The sequence below is a fragment of the Aulonocara sp. 'chitande type north' Nkhata Bay genome, linkage group LG6 (genome assembly GCF_057382095.1).
Source record: "Aulonocara sp. 'chitande type north' Nkhata Bay isolate Kocher_YH1m ecotype deep benthic linkage group LG6, A_spYH_male_GT1.1, whole genome shotgun sequence".
Classification (NCBI taxonomy): Eukaryota; Metazoa; Chordata; class Actinopteri; order Cichliformes; family Cichlidae; genus Aulonocara; species Aulonocara sp. 'chitande type north' Nkhata Bay.
Window position 1 is genome coordinate 35,117,624 of NC_141349.1, and position 21,454 is coordinate 35,139,077.

General features: G+C 41.1%; 2 protein-coding genes across 2 annotated transcripts; both read right to left on the minus strand.

The window, feature by feature from the left end:
• Positions 1 to 234: 234 nt before the first annotated feature.
• Positions 235 to 2,365, minus strand: lg6h19orf53 (linkage group 6 C19orf53 homolog). Its single transcript, XM_086297679.1, has 3 exons — positions 2,236 to 2,365; positions 883 to 938; positions 235 to 788 (listed from the first exon to the last, which is right to left on the minus strand). The coding sequence occupies exons 1-3, from the start codon at positions 2,321 to 2,323 to the stop codon at positions 642 to 644; spliced, it is 291 nt and encodes a 96-aa protein (XP_086153805.1). The 5' UTR covers positions 2,324 to 2,365; the 3' UTR covers positions 235 to 641.
• A 1,777-nt stretch (positions 2,366 to 4,142) lies between these two features.
• mri1 (methylthioribose-1-phosphate isomerase 1) lies at positions 4,143 to 20,005 on the minus strand. The gene is made up of 6 exons (XM_086296587.1): positions 19,446 to 20,005; positions 18,279 to 18,502; positions 12,493 to 12,662; positions 12,228 to 12,404; positions 11,908 to 12,132; positions 4,143 to 9,735 (listed from the first exon to the last, which is right to left on the minus strand). Exons 1-6 carry the CDS (start codon positions 19,575 to 19,577, stop codon positions 9,602 to 9,604), a joined length of 1,062 nt encoding a protein of 353 aa, XP_086152713.1. The 5' UTR covers positions 19,578 to 20,005; the 3' UTR covers positions 4,143 to 9,601.
• Between the last annotated feature and the right edge of the window lie 1,449 nt (positions 20,006 to 21,454).

The following is a 21,454-nucleotide window of genomic DNA, read 5'->3' on the forward strand; positions in this document are numbered from 1 at the left end:
GCAGGGCAGATTCTGTTATCCTTGTAAAATTCTTATACTCCTTACAAAGCATGGACCAAGTACCATCAAAGGAAAGAAAACAAGTGACACCCAAAAAATTTTCATATTTAAAAAAAAAAAAAAAAAATTATATATATATATATATATATATATATATATATATATATATATATATATAGTTTCATAGTTATTGACAGTGCAGTGTGTAAACATTCTCACAACAGATTAGAGAGAGACAGTGAACTGATCATCTTTAGTTTTATAAAGCAAGCTGACAAAACACTTTATCAACACAAAAGATTAAATAAATCAAGCCCATTTATACATTTTACAATACAATTTTTCTGTACAGTGATAACTACAGAATAATCTGACAGAGTACCAAAAATCTGTCTCCTTTGTCGATTTTATCTTTGCAGGAAAAGATAAAATCCTGTGACAGCCTGATGTAACCTGTCCAGTGAGTGTAATCGCTAAATGTTTTGGATTAACTTCTTAAAAACATGGAAGTCAGCTTGCAGTCAAAAAAACAAAACAAAGCAGGACATGTAACATTTGATATTAATTGCAACCCATTCAAACTTCATTTTAATCAATTTGTAATATAAAACCAGAAGACTCAGGTCTCGAGCGAGCTGGTTTTATTTGGAGCTGGTTCCAGGACGGGCTGCTCCAGGGTTTCCTTTAGCCTCGGGAGTTTTAATCACACTCAGCGGCTTGTGGAGGGAGGAGCTGGCCTTCTGGGTCACCTCCTGCTCAATCTTGTTCCTGATGGCAACCTCTAGACCCTTCAGCAGAGTTGGAGACAAGTTAAAGCGGGTCAAGCTCAGACCTGTACTCACTGTTAAATTCCTCTGATTTCCTGTCACTTGTCCTCCTCACCTTCTTCAGCTTCTGCTGCTGAACCACTTGAGCCTTCTTCGGTGCTATGATCCTCCCTTTGTAACAGAAAGTGTCACAAACATCAACTTTCCTTTTTCAGATACTCTGAAGGTTTGTCCATCAGATGGAGCTCAAGCGCTTTTTGGTATACCCTGCAAAAACTACAGTCTGTATATGAAAGATGGATGTAGCCACCATGACATCACAGCGGTTAATGAATTTAGTGAATTTTGAGCTGAATGTTTGTTATCACCATCTTTTGAAATCATTTGTGACATGTGTTCACTCACGTGTCATTCAAAAGGCCGGCAAGCTTACAGCATACTGTGTTTTATCTTCATTTGTGACTCTAATTGAGGTCATATTTTAAAATGTTCATTATGTATTAGTTAAGACTTTAATAAAGACACGTCAGAAAACAGCTTAAGCATTCCTCAGAAAGTTCACTTTAAGTTGCTCCTCATGGCTTACAGTTTTCCTTGATATCAAATTTAAGTCTGTAAGTTTACACTTCTCTCGCTCCCAAGTGCTGACATTTTGTCACATTTTCATAAAAAAACAGGAAACTTGGGAGACTTTTTTTTAACAATATTAATTCTGATTGGATCACATCCAAACTTGTCCCGCCTTTCTGCACAAGTTCATCAGTTCTGAGTTTCTGTGACAACTAAATACTCCTTAAGACACACATATTTCCGAGTTATGCCTTCCTGCAGCCGTTTCTTTTATATATATGTATATAAATATATATGTGTGTGCGTGCGTATATCTATCGATCGATATCTATCGATCGATATCTATCTATCGATATCTATCTATCTAGATAGATATGTTAATGTGATGTGCACTACTCTCTTTTTTCACTGTTCTATAACATTTTAGCCACTGTTCTATATATCAGTACTTGCACTGTGTACTTTGCACCTGTGGCATTTTAACTATGCTGTTTATTTATTGTAGACTGTACTATTTCTATTCTTTATTCTGCTGCTGTAACACAATCATTTCCCTTGTGGCATCAATACCGTATCCATCTGTCACTAGCTTGCTTACAAAGGCATGAAGCTAATTTGATGTTTCTGTTTTACTCTCGACCCCCTTATTTTTTTTATTTGTACTTATTTATTTTTTGTGTGCTTTTGAAAGGCTTTAGTGGGTTACTGGTTTCATTGCTGTTTAAATATCCGTGCTGGACAGACTGTCCACATGTTTGAGGTAAATAATCTGAAACGTGCTCAGCTGTTTACAGGCGGGGCACATGGTGGAGCTGCTGACCGACTAAAAATACTTCACACGTTATTGTTAATATTTTTAATCATCGGGCTTCATAAGGGAAAGAAATCAGAGCCATACCTCCTTTCTTCGGGCCTTTCTGTTTGCTCTGTTGTTGTTTTTTGGATCCTGGACGCTGAGCTTTAAACTTCTGCGAACCCTGAGCCATTTTTGCTTCCTCCGTTTTTTTCTTCTTTGCATAAAAAGGTGCTTTATAGCCTTCTTTTTGTCATTAGCGCCACCTGCTGGTTAATCAGCTTACAGCTGTTTAGTACAGCCTTGGAAATGAAGTTCAGCGCTGCATTAGAATCACACGAACACTTTCATAAACTTAAGTCTAAACCTACTTTGTCCCTTTTAAACTTAATTTACTTGATATTCAAGTATCTTCTTGCAAATAAGATAAGTATAACTTTGTTTATCCCGAGGGAAATTCTTTTGTCATATGATATGCTCAAAGCAGCAGGAGAGACAGAGGAACAGATGAATAAGATATACAATAAGAATAGCAGTATACAGTATTATACAGTAAGCTAGTGCAAAATATAGTATCAAATAACTCTAACAAAGTAACAATATAACTATATCCTGGAGAATAAATAACTTAACTATCAGTGCAGGCGATTCTAGAAGGTGACATAGTGTTGTGCAATTGAATAAAGGGAGTAGCAGCGTATGATGGGGAGATGAAACAAATATTCAATAAGGTACTGTTGGGTGATATTGCACGGTCTGAAAAGGAACAGAATAACATTGGTATTAGTCTTAGGAAAATCACCTACAGAGTGAGGAAGAGCTGTACAGTCTTATTGCCACCGGTACAAAGGATTTACTGTGGCGATCAGTTCTGCATTTCGGGGCGATGAGTCTTTTGCTGCATTTTGCAAATGACTGCACAGTCTGTGCTGTCCGGCTCGCAGTGACAAAGCTGTAGAGCAACTTAAACCTTGATTCAGGTGGATTTCTATGTAATAATGTGATATTTTCATTGTAACCTTTAACAACGCTTTAATTCAGCTTTTAGAAAATATGTGGCCATTTGTGCTTACCTTAATTTAAGCGATTCCATGACCAACCATTTCTTCTTTTTAAATCACTCCTTAGTGGTTTTGTGTCATTAGCATTGTTATCCTTTTTAAAGGTCCAGTACTTTAGGGACAGGTGGAACCAGTCTTATTTCACACCTCTGACATCTGCTATCGCTATTCCAAGTTCAAAAGAGTCCTTGAAGCCATAAACGGTAGTGGATGAATAAACCTAGCACAAAAACTAAGGATATTTGTGTTTTGTTGATGATTTCTTTGTTGAGGCAGAAGGGACCAACACAACCACAGTGACTGACTTGTGACAAATGCTGGTTGAACAGCGTGTGGCTCATCCACTTATTCCATTTCAAGGTTGTGGTGGAGATGGAGCTTATCCCAGGTGACACTGTGAGGGGAAAAAAAGGTAGCACATACTGGACAGGTTGCCAGGCCCTCACAGCTAACACAAAGAAAAGAGAGCCATAGTCTGTTCAGTCCACATCTACAGACTGTTTAGAATCACCAGTTAACTTAAACACTTGAAGGAAGCGTTTAAGTTAACTTGAGTTTGAACATAGACGTCTTGCTGTGAGGTGGAATTGTTAACTCCTGTCCCTCTAGGACTGCCATCCCAGCAATTTTATCCCATGTCCCCCAGTCTGCCAAATTTCACAGAACAATCTGCAGAACAATCCTGCAGCCACTGGTTACACATTTGACCTGCATGGGAGGCCTGCTAACAAAAAGGCCTCAGTTTCCCAGTGAACATATGACAAAGACCAAGTATTTGGGAATGAAATGCTCTGGAGAGAGAAATCAAACCCACACATGTTCAAAACAGGAACCTTGTTGTGAGGTGATAGTAGCCCGCTCATCGGCACCTCTGAGGCCAAAGACTTGGTTACTTTTTATGTCATCTGTCATGTATTCACAATTTTGCTCAATAAATGACAAAAAGGCAAATTCTACTTGTGCATTTTTGCTGTGGTTTTACTTCTTTCCTTTATTGATGTGAAAGAGAAATCTCTTAATTTATGACTGCACTTTACAGCATTATATTCATATACGTAAATATATAAAAAAAAATAAAACCCAGTTCAGAACACTTTCCACATGTTACAAAATCAAACCCAGACCAGGTGATTATCAAGAACAACAACAACAACAACAACATACTTGCACTTAAAGAGGCCATCTGAACAACACTCCTTCCATGGTAAATGCAGACTGCACCAATCGCTTTATAATGCATACACATCTGCTATGATTAATCGAATCAACTTGGAAAGTACGAGACAGGCGGCGCTGGATTTTGGCACCTCATTATTATCCATGTTTTGGCCTTTTTGGAAGGAGAGGACTGCGTTATCTCTTTTTAAAATACGACATTATATTGCTGCTGCTTAAAAAGCATTAATCCATAATACAGAAATACAGTACTGTGCAAAAGTCACCCCTCATTTCTTTATATCTTGCTAAGAAATTGGAACTGCACCAATTTATGAAAACATGGTAACAAATATGTAAGTATATAAGACAAAAAACACTTTCTGCTGTAGACACTTCTACAGACCGGCCTTTTCTTCTTTTGTCCACTTTCCTCAAATTTTTTAAGAACTCAGAGCACTCCATGCTGAGATATGCAAAATTTTTGGCTAATAGCTATTCGGGAATCACATTGCTGGGGCAAATATACCATTTTACTATTTTATGTAGCAGCCAATGTCCCAAGAAGAACTTTGAAAGACCTTTAGAAAGCCTACAGAACTATTACTCAAGACCACTTAAAATAAAATAAAAAAAATAACAAGAAAATGTGACTTATTAGAAGTGAAATATAAAGAAATGAGGGAGAACTCGAGACATCTGCAAGGTATTGTAATTCAACTGCAACCTAAAATAACAGACGAGCCTGAATCTAGGCTACTTTGGCAAACTAAAAGCACCGCCACAAATTAATTGTCACTTAGCGTTCAAGATACAAACGAGTGAAAATTGTAATCCATATTTCTTTTCATCAACCTTGTCAATCTGCTCTGCTGCAGGCTGGCGCATTAAGTGCTTGTGTTCATGCATTTCAGTGTTCGAGTCCGTGCAGGCAGACGGAGAGGTAGTGCGTATGGTTGAGGAGGCCTCCCCAGTGTGGTGCTCTAATGGCCTAGTCACTAGGAATCACAATGAAATCATGAAATAAACCAACAAACCACAGCAGAACAGTTATAATCATGACCTACAGACAAACAAAAATCTTGTACCTCTTAAACAGAAATGACAGGCGGCGCATCTAACGGGCCATAAAATTGCTACATATGTCAGGAAAATTGTCTAAAATCCCCCCCTCCCCCAAAAAAGCATGAAGTCTTTAACTTTACAAAACGAAAGAAATTTTTTTAACACTTGCGTGTGACCTACCAGCATCTTTGTGAGTTGAGGTTTGATGGGTGAGAGAGGTGATTGATGAGGAAGAAAGTGAAGAAATGAGCTTACATTACAGCATATCTTAAGATATAGACAATAGACACTGTCGTAATTATTGATGTTAAGCTTTTTGTTTTGTTTTTTAAAATGATGTTTTCTCAGAACCTCCCTGTGGTCCTGTAGAGTAGAGAAGTTGTGTAGTAGACAGTCAATGTGTGAGGTGGTGGTGCCTGTGGCCAGACCTCTGACATCTCTCTAATCGAGTCAGTAAATGCATTTACATGCACATTACCATGCTGGTCTAGAGCACTGCTTTTCAACCTTGATGTTAGTTATAACCCTGCGTAATTACAGTATCGCGTTTCCGCTCATTTATGCATCAGCTGAGCCATCTCCGCAGTTTCCGGCCATTTACACTGATACTGACTGACGCACATAGGAGTACAATCACGTTTCATGTGTGTTTATATGCACACATTTCACCATTATGAGTGTGCAGGTAAATCCACTCACTCACAAAAGAGTGGTGACACTGTGTGTAGGAGTGGGATAGCATTTTCTGACAGAGCACAAAAATCAAAACGCTGTCTGTGTTTTTAGGGCGTCTTTAACAAGGTTTTGTTCTTTCTGCACGAGGCAAAAATGTTTGAATAGGCATAAAACACGCCGCCAACAGGCAAGTCTGAGATTTCAACATGCCATCGGGCTTTGTATTTTTAAATGAAACAAAAACGTTACCATTCAATTGCTATGGCCGAGTTTCAGGTAATATACAAGGAAAACCACAAAACAAAAAACCAGACTGCGACGCAGTGCAAGCTGTGAATTTTGAAAATCATATTTTCCTTCAGGAATTTCTGCTACTTTTCACAATCTGAAGTATGTGCAAAGGACTCCTCTGCACATCTGCAGAGGAGCCATTAGGCCTGTGATTGAACAAAGACGTAGGCTAGATCTAATAAAGCCTGAAAACAGAGTGAAGAGATGGTTCAGAGGTCTGGTTTCCTCTGAGAGCACTTGAATTACAATATGCTGAAAGGTTTTTTGTCTAATAACCACAAAAAAATATTACTGCCTGCCTCAGCCTTTAAGCACTCTGGCAACACGATATGAACTCTGTTGAAGGACGGAGCGAGGGGACTACTGCCTTACATCAGTAAGCTACAATCAGGCTGCACCTGTAAGGCAGCAAACAGTGTGGACCTGGTGACTTTGGGTAAATGATTAGGTGTCAGCACGCAGATAAGAGACGTCTGGGATGTTTCTACGAAGCCTCTCGCAACGACAAATGCACCGTAAGCTTGCAGGCCAGGTGGCAAAAATTCAGTGCATTCAAATCACGATACAAGACCTCAAACACAGGCTTGCATCAATCAGTCTGCCTAACGATGCTGGATTTATCAGTTAGTAAGTTGGCAACTAACTTGAAGGACGGTCCAAATATTGGGTGTAAAATTTCAACTAGTATTTTGTGTGAAAATGCTTTATTTTCTGTTATAAATGCACACATATTGTTACAATGCTGGATGCTCATAAAGGGATTTCTTAAAGGTCTTCCATGGACAGGAGCTAAAATGGCTTGTTTCAGATGGCATATGAACTGGAGGATAAATAAAATAAACAAGAACTATTTTTAACTGTGAATCATTCAAATCTACTCTACTAGAGCCCAAGAATAAAAATATGGAAAAAAGCATAATAGGTTCCCTTTAAACAACTGCTATATTGTTAGGATATTCATTCTTTTCCTGTACAAATAGTTTCAGCACTAGACGAGTTTGGCATTTCCTACTATTATGAAATTCATTTTTCCTTTATAGTCCTGTTCTTTCATCAGGATAGAGAAAAGAAACTCAGGGGCCAGAAATGTCAAACAATAACTTCTGAGAAAAAAAACAAAACCTTTGTGTACTTCTTGATATCGACCTGCTTTCAGTCGCTCGCGGCACAGATTTCGGCGAGTCGCGAGCATGTCTGGGAGTTTATGAGGAGGGATTAGTCCAAGCGGTCGAAACACATTCGAAGGTGAGCGCAAAGGCAAGAAGTGGCTGAGTGTCTGACGTCCGGCCCCAAACGAAAACAACATTTATACGACTTAAATGTTACATTCTCATTGGTGGTGGCGTAAAAGTACATAACGCAGAAGATGCCCTCCATCATAAAGGAGTAGTTCATGCCCCCACAAAAAGAGACAGTCAGCTCCTACTCACCCCCACATTAAATTTGTGAGTCTCTCAGGTTTGTATGGCCCAACTAGTTAGTCTGAAATCTAAGACTTCACCTTTAGACTAAGTTTTGTGTCTCTGACACTTTGAAACGCTATCACGATGTCAATACTGGAGGGCTTTAAAACTGCATTGATTTGTTTTCCACACTTTAGTGGCAAAACAAACTAACAACACACAAAATAACAGAGATATTAAAAGAGTATTTTGGTATTTATTTGGCAGTTAAGAGCAGCTTGACATAAAGGCAGAGATGTGGGTGTATGACACGCAACAAAGGACTGAACACTGGAGATTTCACTCACATGGTTTGGAATATAATCATTAGGCTGCTTAACCCAATGTTAAAACAAGCCATCAAGGCGGATGTGTTAGCAAAGCGGTTTGTTATGATGACACTGTGGTCACAGAGCAACCTAACCATTAGCTTGGAGTCAAATCAAAGCAACTATCTCTTTCTTCTACTTGTCAGCTGTGTCCGTCTGCTGCGTCACGCAGAGCAGGAAGTGTGAGAGTAAAAATCCTTTTTTGTGCAGCTTTTCGTGTGTTGAGGCTGATGTAGTTAAACGCACCATCTGGAGAGAGATTCGTTTCTAAGCAGGAAAGCTGACATCGAAAAATTATTTTAAAGTCTTGACTGATGTGCACACAAGCCAACAACTAAACCTTAATTTTGAGGCAAACTACTCCTTTAACTCCTATTTTTTTTTAATGATTCTTCCTTACAGAGAAGGGTAACAGGCAGCCCAAAGTGCTGACCAGCCTCCAAACTCCCCGGGTCTAAATCTGATCGAGCGGCCGCGGGATGCATCAGAAAGAGACCGATCTGGACCCGTTTCTGCAGGTGGTTTTAATGCTGTGGCTGATCAGTTTATACAAGTCTATTACGAGAGTACATGTGTGGTATGATACAGTATAACTGGGAAGAGCAAAACGCAAATAAGGAGTGAGGTATAAAAGTAGCCATGTGACGTTAAAGGCTTCAGCTGACTAGCGTGACCGATCGTTCAATTATTTTGACACACAAAATTCTTCCATATTAAGACTATGAGCTAAAAATGTGAATTTGTCTATTACAAAAAAGTTCCTACACTGAGCAAAAGAAATGAAATGTTAATATAACATTTTTAGATGCGAAATGTATTTTTTACATAACCGCTTATTTGGATGAAAAAGCGGCGCGTTTCACGAGCGGGGGTTAGTTTCTACATATGTACACACTACCAGCAAGGATATATATATTTACAAGTAGGTAGCAGCATTTTAGAAACCACGACTTGTTTCAAATTAAAGAACCAGTCGTGCTATTTAGGCTTTCGTTTTATTCTTTAAGTTGTTACAATGTGACTTTCGTAAGGTCGCATTTAGGTTTGTTTGCCAAATTGAATTTCTGGGTTCGAGTCCAGCTGAGCTTCTTTTTTTTTTTGTTGGTACAGAAGCCATTTGGAAAGAGAGGCTGAAAGAGACAATGACAGATGCAATGGAAAGCTTTGGAGGTGAAAGGTAAAGACAGAACAGGGATTTAAAAGAAAGGGGAGACCGCACGTGTGTGGCTACTCGACTCCCTGCAGTGAGACTCTATGTAGCTGTGTATGTGGAAAAGTGACAAACAAGTTTTTTTTTTCCTGTGTGCACCACTGAATGCAACAGTGACTGTGTATTGAACAAAATTCAATTAGAAATACAACTGTGCGGCGTCTGTGATGATGAGAAAGTGTCTCTTAGTGTGACGTAAACGTGCAGTGGTGCGCACGGACCAGCAGGAGGAGCCGAGTGGCTCTAGAGGGCAGTGAGGCGGCCGGTGAGCGCCGCCTGGAGCTCAGAGGGGAGGAAGACTCCCAGCTCTGTGATGATGCCCCCTGTGATGAGCTGGTGAGGGGTCACGTCGAAGGCCGGGTTCCACACTTCGATACCTGCAGGAAGCGGCCGGGAATGAGGTGTTAGTCACACAACACAATTCACAGGTTATTATAATGCAAGTGCACTAACGTGTAAGCTAGCTGTACTGAACACAATATTGAGAATTAAAACCCAGTTGAACGGTCTGACACTGAGCCCAACGTGCTCCTTGTCAGTTGTTTAAACATTGATTTAAACAACAAGATGAAGATTGATTTAAAAAATAAAAATCTATCATCAATATGAATAATCATGTGTCGCAATCTGTTGCTGTGATGAAAAAAGTCTCGTCATATTGAAGATGTGAAGATTCCTGAGTCAAAAAGAGGCTTGAATAACTTTAAGACTATGTCTGAAATAATGTGCCTTAATGTGAGTTTTCGAACACTGTCTGCACACTTAGGATTAAATTATCATTAAATACTGCCAAGCAAAACAGACGCCCAAAAAGCTTAAAGTTTGACATCTTTTCCACTCGAAAAGACCCGAATCAGTCTTACTTATGTACAAAAACTACAAGTAGGTCATAATAAAACATACTCTTATTTACAGTTGCTGTTACTGCATTTTTGTCCCGGTCAGAAGCAGAATCATTTTAAAAATGTACGTTTGTGTTAGGTTTTCCGTCTTTTCCTGTTAATACAAACTGAAAGTGGGTAAGCGATGACTGAGTGGACGCTGAGTGGACTGCCCTCTTGTTTTTAAACTAAACATCATGGTTTTAAGTGAAACGTGTTCATATTTCTCAGTACACTGGATTAAAATGGAGGCTGTGCTCTATATTTACCTGTCGCCGGGGTAAATCATAGTATCGGAGCTCCACTGATGATAGCTTTCTTTCCCTAATCGCGCTACAATCAGGGTGAACATACTCAGAGTTGATTTAACTAAGTCTGATCAGCCTTTCTGGATATTCAGAGTCTCCCACAGTTAGACTCAGAGTTTGTTGACCCTGCTTTCTGTCTCGGGTTTATTATTCCTTCAAACAGCAGCAGGACTACACCCCACACTGCTCGTTACGCATTTCTTTACTGTGGTAAAGGAATGTTTAACGACTGCAACAGTGTGGTTCTAGTACACCAAAACCTTAACTAAAGGTTAATTCATAATTATTAAAGTCTGTGGGGAAAGTTAAAGAGTGGAAAAAACGAATGTGCAAGCACACATCCTCGTCCCCGGGGGCCTGTGTACTCATTAATTCAGCACAATTACTGTGATGTCACTGGGTACCTAGAGATTAAATGACTCAACTAAACTCTCACAAACTCAACTAAAATACATTTTCAAGGTTTGATCCGACAGACTCAGGCTCAGGTCCAAAGGGCTGCAAGTCAGACTCAAACCTGGGCTTCAGCCGTAAGGTATATGGGCACTTGAGCTCAGTAGGGCTGCTCTGAGCACTCCAAAGTGCATAGCATTAATATATTTACTGATAATCCAGGCTTTAGTTTGCCCTCACACATTTCCACTGTGTTTCTGTCCAAGCACAGGCCATTTCCACACATGAACTTTGGCCAGCTTTGCACAGTTGTTCTTTCTGTAATGCAGCGCAGAGCAGTAAACAGTCTGCTTCAGATGCATGCGGTTCAGCTGAAAGGAGCTCCCCATGTAGAGGCAGCTAGACACATGACACCCACTCACTAGCACTGAATACGCCAGACTGTTAGCTCCATAATTTGTTCAGCAGCACATGACATCACACAGACTTTGTACTGGAGAGCTGAGAGGTTAAAAACCAGTTAAAGTCCCACCTGAATGCGTCTGACATTTGCGGTGTCACGTACACCTCTGTGGGCGGTGGTGCATGTGTGAAAATGACTCTGTTCTCTTAGCTCTATCATGCCACTGACTACTAAAGACGCATAAATGGCCTGCAAGAAAGTTCAAGAAAGAAAACCCGGCGAGAAAATAAAAAGGACGATGACAGAAGAACTTTGTGTGCACATTAGTGGCCACAGGGCGCCTCTGTGCAGGACATATGAGCTAACAGCCTCCTTCACTCTGGCACTTACGTTTCATGTGATGCCAATTTAACTCTGAGTGTGTTCGGTGCTTAAGCCTCTGGGCTGACTTTGGAACTGGGCCAAGCTCATCTCCTCTCCAACCTTGATGCTTTCCTGTCGATACTCTACCGAGCTCGCGCTTATTTAAGTGCTCTCTCTGCACAGACATCCCTCACGCCTTACCTGGGGCAGCGATGGGAACCCCGTTTATAGAAGTGAGTTCCTCGGGGGGGCGCACTTCGATGATGATGTCCCTCCCGCTCTCCAGACTCAGGTCACACGACGTGCTGGGTGCCGCCACATAGAAAGGTATCCCATGGTGCTTAGCGGCGATGGCCAGCTGGTACGTGCCGACCTTGTTGGCTGTGTCACCGTTAGCAACCACCCTGTCTGCACCCACCACCACAGCTGAGGGAGAAAACAGCAGAAAGGAAGTCTTAAGAAAAAAAAAAACGTGAGGTTTTAGTGAAGTGAAGGAGACGTGATGGGACACAAACACACACCTGTGATGTCCATCTCCCTCATGGTGAGAGCTGCCATGCTGTCTGTTATAAGCGTGGCAGGGATTCCCTCCGCTACAGCCTCGTACGCCGTCAGTCTGGACCCCTGGTTGTACGGCCTCGTCTCTGTGCAGTACACGCGTTTCAGCCTGCCCAGCGCGTGGAGGCTTCTCACCACGCCTACACACAGACTCATATCAGTTACAGTGCTCTAAATATTTCAACAACCACCTTCTTTTCTCATTCAGAGCCAGCGCTCCAGTCTCACCCAGCGCCGTCCCGTATCCAGCTGTGGCCAGCGAGCCGGTGTTGCAGTGTGTGAGGATGGTCACCGAGTCCCTGGGGACGCCAGAAAGGATGTGCTGAGCTCCATAGTTACCGATCTTCCTGTTGTCATTGACGTCACGCTCCAGCATGTCTTCGATCCAGGCAATTACACTGCAGGAGGGGGTCCACAAGAGGTGGGAATTGAGAAGAGGATATATGTCTGCCACTGTGGGCTCAATGTGTCCATCATATCTGCAGGAGCAATACGGCTTTGTGTTTCTGTTTGTCATGACTTTGCTTTCTCCGCTTTTCTCATACACAATCTTTTTCTTCATGCTGTTCCTTCTCTTTTTCTGCCATAGCTGTGCCACATCTCCCTCATTTTCTCTCACTTTCTTACATTATTCTTGCTGCACAGTCTCGATTCTTACCTTGCAGACACGCATTATCAAGTAAACACTTGCACAAGTGTTTTTGGAGACTGGCCCACAATTCAAACCACACCAAGTTTAAAGTAACATAAATCTTCCATGGTTACCTGCTAGGTCTTTCACTCCACCACTACAGTGTTTCTCTTTAGCCCAACTTATTCTCAGATGAATGGACGGGTTCTTATATAGAGCTTTTCTACTGTACACCTTATACAAATATGCCTCATTCACCCAGTCACACAATCACTTTTTTATGCTTAAGTGCTTTGTATCTAACATTCACACTCAGAGAGTAACTTGGGGTTAGTACCTTGCCTAAGGATATGTGGCATGCAGGGATCAAACTACTATCCTCTCCATTAGTGGGTGACCTGCTCTACCTGACCAGGTCTCTGAGCTACAGTCACCCCAAGCAATGTGACTCACTGCTTTGTAATGGAAATCTAACTTATTTATTTAACACGTGGGAAGGGAGCTAGTCACCTTTTCAGTTTCCACAGTCTTTAAAGGGACACTTTGTTTGGACAGGGCTCGAATGACTCGTAAGTCAGTGTTCCAAGTGGCTTAACGAACAAACCTCTGAAAATGTTCAGCTAAAAAGTGCAAAAGGAGTGAAAAAGCAGCCAACGTCCAAAGAGACCATTTGACTCCTTGAAAGAAAATTATAACGAGCGTGCTGCACAATACCAGCTTAAAGGTCAATTAAAATACCTGTTAAAAAAAGTGCTTATTTTCAACAAATTCCTTTGAGTGGATGCTAACGACTGACATGGAGTTACTTTGATCCCTGACCTAAAAACGGTGACGAAGACGAGGGCCCCCTTATGTTCAGCCCACTGACACGAAAGTCAGGAAAACATTCAATCACTGATAAGCATAGAGGCCAGTGACTGATGAACTGAAACACTTGCTTCTTAACTGGAACAGTTACCATGAAATGCATGTATTGGTGCAACCGCAGTAAATATTGATTCATGCTTTGGCACCAGCATTTTCTTCTTTTAACTCTACGTAGCTTTCTGCATCAAATTTAAGTGAATCGCTGCCTTGAGGCCGGGGTTACTGTAAAGTAGATCACTCCCTTCTGTCAAAAACAAGCTGCATCATCTGCCCCTGACAGACATTATCCACCTAGACTGAACGTTTTCCGTCACCAAGAAACACCAATGTCTTTCACACGTGTTCTTTTCCACTTGTCTGAAAATAAAAACGAATCAAATTGCTATTCAATCACTATTTAACAAGTGAACCCTGTAAAAATTACCACTTGATAATTTGGTTTTAACACTAATAAGCTGCAAAAATGTATACTATTGATGCTTTCCAATTTTCACTTCACAACTGATCCGATAGCTTCTGCAACTTCTTCAGCAAGACACCTGCAGCTGGTGTTAAATGAGGAAGTGTTACAGCAGCAACTAACTCGGGAGACACCATTCAGGAGGAAAACTGAAGAGCCGAGATGATTTCATGTAACAGAACAAGTTCATACAGAGCAAACAACTGAAAAGCTGACAGTAGAGCCTGACCGATATATCGGTGTGGCTGACACTAGCTTTACTTTTTCATTTATTTTTTGTATTCTCATTTAACCCTTCTGAGGTAAAAGAGAAAACTATTTGCTAGGGCTGTGCGATATGACCTAAATCTCATATCCCGATATAAAACATCTATCGTCCGATAACGATATAAATCACAAAAAATTTAATATTTTCTGTAAATTCTGTGAATCTCAGGTAGGTGAAGTGTTTCCAGCTGAGCGTCATGTAGCTGGAGTCGAGTGTTTTAACCGATGCATGAAACTATACATTTTTAGACATAAGTTGTAACGGCCGCCGTTTTCTTTGTGAGTATTTATTACACGGCGTGCTGCGGGGAAAGCCTGTTCTAACGTTTGAGTCTAAAGTTTATTTTTTAGCACCTGACGACTCTTTTTTTTTACTTCTCATCCGTCAATACTCGGCATACCTTTTCACGTGATTCCGTTTATTTTGAAAATTCTCAACAGGATCTTGAGCTTTATTGTGAAAGTTTTATGTGGAAAATAAACAAGCGGACATGCGATGGTGTTACCGTCGTTGTTGCTAATGACAACCCATAAAAACAGGCGCTTGTCCGTCTGTAGTGTGGTTATATTAAATATAAGAGAAAGAGAGAACTTTAAGAAATTAATATAGCTACTACAGTGACCATCAAAACAATAAAAAAAAATATTGCCGTGAACAGTTTATTTTGCGACACCACGAAACAAACGATAGCGTAAAATGAAACGATAGACGTTTTTCTATCGTCATCCGACATATATCGTTATATCGAACAGCCCTACTATTTGCGGATATGCTCGTATCGACGTTTATGATGGCCAATAAATGAAAATGGAAAAAGTAAAGAACAGACAAAAAAAACCCGCCATTCAATCATGTTATGAGCATATTAATGCTGCATAGTTTATCTACCAGAGGAAACTCTTTGATCCGAGCAGTCGGGCTGAGTGTAAACGAGTAATTCATGATTTGCTGAATTAAATAATAATCTTTTTTTTTGCTGAAAAAAAAAGATTATTGCTGAACAGCACCGATATATTAAGACTCACAAATAAGTACACATAAAAAAAAGTGAAGTGTGTTTGTTACGCATGTCTGAATTAAGAAAATCTCACCTGATGTCAGATATCGCCAAATATTAATATCAGTCAATATCAGTTGGCAATTTTGCCTCTGCATTCAACAGCATAAAGTCTGTGAATCCTTTAGATAAATGAACGTTTTTAAAATGCAAATGTTTTTTTGTTCCTGATGAAACTTTTACAAAGCCAGCTATTCACAGTTTGAACCATTCTTTAGCAGATGTGCAAATCACAGAGTGAAGGCATGTGTCCACATAGCTCTGCATTTCCAGCAAGTTACCCACTACTTTATGCAAAACAAGGAAATCTGCAAATCTTTGAATCATTGTTAGGACCCAAAGACCACGTGGCTTATTTCCCACCTCAAATGTTGGAAAGAAGGTAACTGGATGTCTTTAGGAGTTTTTTTGTCTTTGTTTTGTTGAAGACGTTTTAGAACTGAAGAAACGTCTTGGATAAGAGGCGTAACTTTCAGAGAGTCCCAGGTCATAAACCCCTAGTGGGGTCTGTCCTGTTTGGAGGCGTTTCTAGGAGCCGTTAACCCAATCTTGGTCACACGAGTCATTGCATGAGCCAAGGTGGTTTGGGTAATTACCATCACCGTGGCCGACGACTAAAACCTCTGAGATATTGCCCCACCCCGCCATTGTGCGAGCTATTGAGGTCACATATGGCGAGGTGTGGGTGCGAGTTCAAAATACCTGGGATTTCAGGAATCCACTGTATGTCATGAAAGCCTACACAGACACATCCATCAATCCATTTTCTGCAACTTTTCCCAGACCCGAAGACAGCACTCCACCTTTTTTAGGGTTTGGCGGTGCCAATTCTCATTCTTTGCTTGTCACTCTCAGCTGGAAAATTCCCCAGTGTAAGCTGGAGGTCATCATTTAATGAAAGCAGAAGACCCACAAGAATGAAAATTCTCTCCATAAAAGTTAAATGGCACCTCTAGCAGTGTCCAACTCGAACCAAGACCGACTTACTGCGAACAACATGAACCAAGCTCTCACTGTGTGCCTAACAGCAGGCCACAAACCCCAAACCGGTCTGGTGGAAACTACTGAAAATCTGTAAAACTAGTCAATGTCCATCTCAAATAAAGATAACTTCAACAACTGCATGGAGTATTTGTGATACCAAATGATTTCAAAACATACATTTGTCCATTATGAGAACGTTTTCAGTTAAGCTGCCATGTTGATTTGGGTTTGAAATCATAAACCAGACCACACAAAGCGTTTCTCCGATCAGGTGAACTCTTTATAAGCCTGTAGAAGATCTAGAACATCTGTCAGTCATCGACTATCTAACTGATTGTCCATCACGTGGCCAATGCCGGGGAACGGAGTAATCTCTCGCATGACATAACACCAGTCCAAGGGAAGTACCAGAACTCACGATACGATCATGGTATGTTGCAGACAAGAATAATATTAACACAATCCATTGATTCTGTAATACAATCCAAGCAAGATGTCCAAGATACAATTAAAACAAATATCCTTAAAAAGGGAAAAGGCTGGAATGTCTTTTTTTCCATAGCATTTTTGTGCTTCTGTGTGTGGCTAACAGGGACATGGTTAACTTGTTATTCCACCTCCATAATGCAAACACCGTGATCCAAAAAAATCCAGAAGTGAGCTACCAGTGCTGGTAAGACAGAAACCCTGGGAGTTTATTTTTCACTTAAAGCATGAAGACAAAGGCCGGCGTGAGAGCCGTTTGCGTAAACAATGAAGAATGATCTATCCAGCTGTAATTAGGGACTAAAAGTGGATTTACATCAGCTGAACAGATACTGAGAAGATTCACCTGATTATTTACATTTTTTTTTGGTTCAACCAGTTTTTTTAGTCCGTTTTTGAGTGTAAAAAAGCTCCCCTGCGTGTCCTCCACTTGTCTTTTACTCGCAAATGCACACACCGTGAAACAAAAAGTTCAGGAGATGAGACGAGCGAGAGTCTCTGCAAACGTGTTTACATTAAGTTCTAATTTAAAAATCAAACACGCAAAGTCAACAGACAAACACCGCCCGACGTTTCACTGTAGCTGCTCCTCACATTCATTTTAAATAGCACAGAAGGTATGTGCATCTCATATGTCAGCCACATGTGGAGACTCTGACATCAAAGGGAATAATAATAACAGTGCTGCTTTAATGCATTAGCGAAGAAAACATGCTTTAAAAAATAAAATTAATTTAAAATCACTCTAACCACCAGCAACCCACGAGATCACTGCCCATTGGTCCAACACCTCAAAGAGAGAGGGAACTCCTTAAGAGCCCCTGCAAACCTTCAAAGAAACAATGCAGTACCGGTATATACTGCTATACAGACATCATCCCCCACTCCTGTTGTGCACTTCATCCTGCTCATCTTTACTGGCACACTGCTGCGTTTTCTGACCCCAAACCACCATCAGTAGACCAGGAAGTAATGTGAAACTATCATCAAAAATGTGGATCAGCAGCATGCATGTGAATCGCTGATCATAACAGCAGAAATGTATCAATTACTCCACAGAGAGGTTTTTTTAAGGTAGATTAGAAGTTGAGAAACCAGCCAAAGATTTTGGTTGGGATTGATCAGTGTAAGGTGGCCTACAGGTCCCGGAGTAACAGACGTGCAGGACCCGAAGAAGAATACTGTCTGTTATCCGATTAATTAAATGTGACTCCACTCAAACATATCAAACACAACCAACAAACCGCAAATTGCTGTCTACCTTTCTCTGAGCTGCTCAGAGTTCTTCTCCATACTCTCATTCTCTGCAAACTCCATCAGCTCGCGGGCGGCGCGGCCCATGTTGACGGCGGTGGGCCTCGCTGAGGTCAGGTGACACAGAGACTCCCTGATGAAGGTCACAGGGTCGTCACCTCCGGCGCCTGCCCGCAGCTCCACGGCCAAGCTGAGACAGCCAACGATGGCGATGGCCGGAGCCCCGCGCACCTGGAGGAGAAAAGGAAGAGGACAGTAGTCATCATCATCATCACCATCAGTTTTAAAGAGGACGATCAATGTTTTTCCAGCACAAAGCTGGAAGTGGGTGAACACAGAGCCAAAAGTTGTCACGACAGCTTTGATTAAAATGATCTCATCTCCGTTACTGGAGACATTTCTCTCACTACCATTAGACTTTATTAACATGACATCACCCCTCTGCTTATGGCACATTCCTTCACTCTGACACACACACACACACACACAAAGGATCAAACAAACAGCTAGTGAGTGTGTGTGCAACTCGAAAGACAAAAGGTCTAGTGTCTTCTTGGCTCTTATAATAACAACAATAATAATGATAATAATAAACACCTTAAAATGCTCCAGCTGTTACAGAACTTGAGCGTCTTACATGTATGTGAACACTCAGGTATTTCAGGATTTCAGGTGTGGAGACAAACTGGAGCTGGAGGTGTCACCGAGTGCAGCACAAAACCAAAAAACGCGAACAAAAAAAAAAAAAAAAAAACCCCTGGCAAAGGTCATTAATAATTCATCAATAATCTCTCCCAAAGAAAGGAGGAGGAGGAAGAGAGGGGGGAAGGCATATTTCATGGCTGGGTGGCTCAGTGAGCGCAGACACCCAGTTTTATCGCGCTTACACATGATGTGAAAACTATAAATAACGGATGGTTTAAAGGTAGGTGAGACGATGCTGCAGGTAGGTCCAAAAACAAAAATACAGGCCGACGGCGGCGAGCACATGTATGTGTGCCTGCATGCATGCAGCGGTGAGAGCACAAAAGACCCGACACATACAAAACACAACACAAAAAACCCCACACATGCATGATGGGACTGAATGCACATGCGGCAGGCGTGCAGGGCAGGCTGGGGGAGCGGGTGAAAGGAGAAGGTTTGGAGAAAGGGGAGAAGAAGAACCCCGTACCTTCATGGACTTGATGGCCTCGTAAGCGTCCTGCACCGAGCGGATGTCATCGTAAACGGTCTGGTGTGGCAGCAGCAGCTGGTTGAGGATCTGCAGAGACCCGGTCCGGTAGCGGATCGCTTCTAGCGTCATGACCGAGCAACGAGGCAGGATAGCGGGAAGGGGGTGAGAGGGAATAACGCGGATGGACCGGTTGCCGGCGGGTGCGCGCACACGCACTCACTCACTCACACTTACACACACACACACATATATACACACACTCACACACACACACTCGTTCTCCCTCTCTGAGCTGATCCACGCTGAAGTGACCGCGGCCTGGCTGTCGGCAGTCCCGTCGCAAAGAGGAGGAAAGTGTAGCGGGAGGATGAGGAGGTGCGAGTGGGACGGAGGAAGGAGAGGAGAAGGTGGTGTGCTGTCTGCTGTATGGGAGGATGAAAGGGAGAGGAGTGAGAGAAGGGCTGGAAACCTTCACACACACACACACTGACAGACGAGCAGGAAGGCAGACACGGAACCACGTGTTCATCCGAGCAGGAAGCCCTCGCCTCGGTGTCCACGCCCACTAAAGTCTCGCGGGGTTGTCCAATTTCTTTAAGGCTCCCCTCTTATTCCTCTGTGCGCCATCCCTTCCCCCAACATTTTCCTCTTATTTTTTTCTTTCCCCCCATCTTTTGTCTCGGGAAATTTCACACTCACGCACGTTATTAGCATAACACCAAAGAACCACGAGCTTCCCCCAACAACAGCAGACTCCTTCTGCAAAGACAAGTCTATTTTTGTCCCAAGATTTTATTGTTTCTGTCTTCTGGCGACACCTCCTCCCACCAAGCACCGCATGCTCTGTGTGCAGTAATCACTGCAAAAACCAATCCAATATGTTACCGGAGTAGATTTCAATGGGGGATCCTCTCAACGGGACTGTGGGGGCGATGCCTGTTAAACACAGTGCAGATATATATATAATCAAGATTATTATAAATGGAAAAACAAAAACCGGTTAACTGAAATAAAAATATAAACTGGACTTTTGCTTAAAAGGGAAAACTAACAAAAGTGACTTGTGAAGTTTGATTAAAATAAGCACTGCAAAAAATGTATAGGAAATGTCTCGAGTCCAACATGCTCAAGTACTGAGTCACAGTATTCGTTTTTATTGTACCTGTTTCAACTTCTAAATATAACCGTAAAATCTAAAAAAAATTGCCAAAATACAAAGTACAGTTTACTTAATATAGCTAAGTTAGTGCACAGTACTTAGAATAACCTCATTTTTCTTTTTGCAACGGATTCATGTAGTATATATGCCAGTGCCGTACCGTGCACTCACAATTAACAAGTTGCTCTAACTTAGCTACCTTAAGTAAATTGTACAACTAAATTACGATGAAAGCAAAAGCTGGGCTAACACGGAAAGTAATAAAATCTCAACTGAAACTAAACTTTTTTTAATGTAATAAAAGTAAAGATGTGAAAATTTCATAAAATCCAAAAGTAATAAAATTACAAAACTGTTTTATTTTTCCATTTTAAGTATTTTACAATACATTTTTGTTTCTGCTGGTTTACAGAGCAGGTTTATTCATTTATTTATTTATAATGTTTATTTTCAGCTTACTTTGTGTTTCAGTTCTTAACTATTACTATAATTTGGGAGGTATTTGGGAGGCGATTTAAGATTAAGTTTAAAAAGTTTATCACTATTATTATATTGTAGCAGTATATTATTATTATTATTATTTTTATTTTATTTATTATTATAAACCTAAAAGATGTTTTACATGGTTTTTTTTTTCAAGTTTTTGTCTGAAGTCTAGTTTTTGTTTTCAATCCAGTTACTATTTTTCCCCACACCTAGTGTTTTGTTTTAGTTAAAATTAAAATCATGTTACCAACCACAGCACAGACTCATAAATGATTTGCATTAACGAGTAAAGAGCACAGTAGACCTCAGTGCTTCATATACAAGTCTGTGACTCTCACATTATCTGAAATGAGAGTCACAC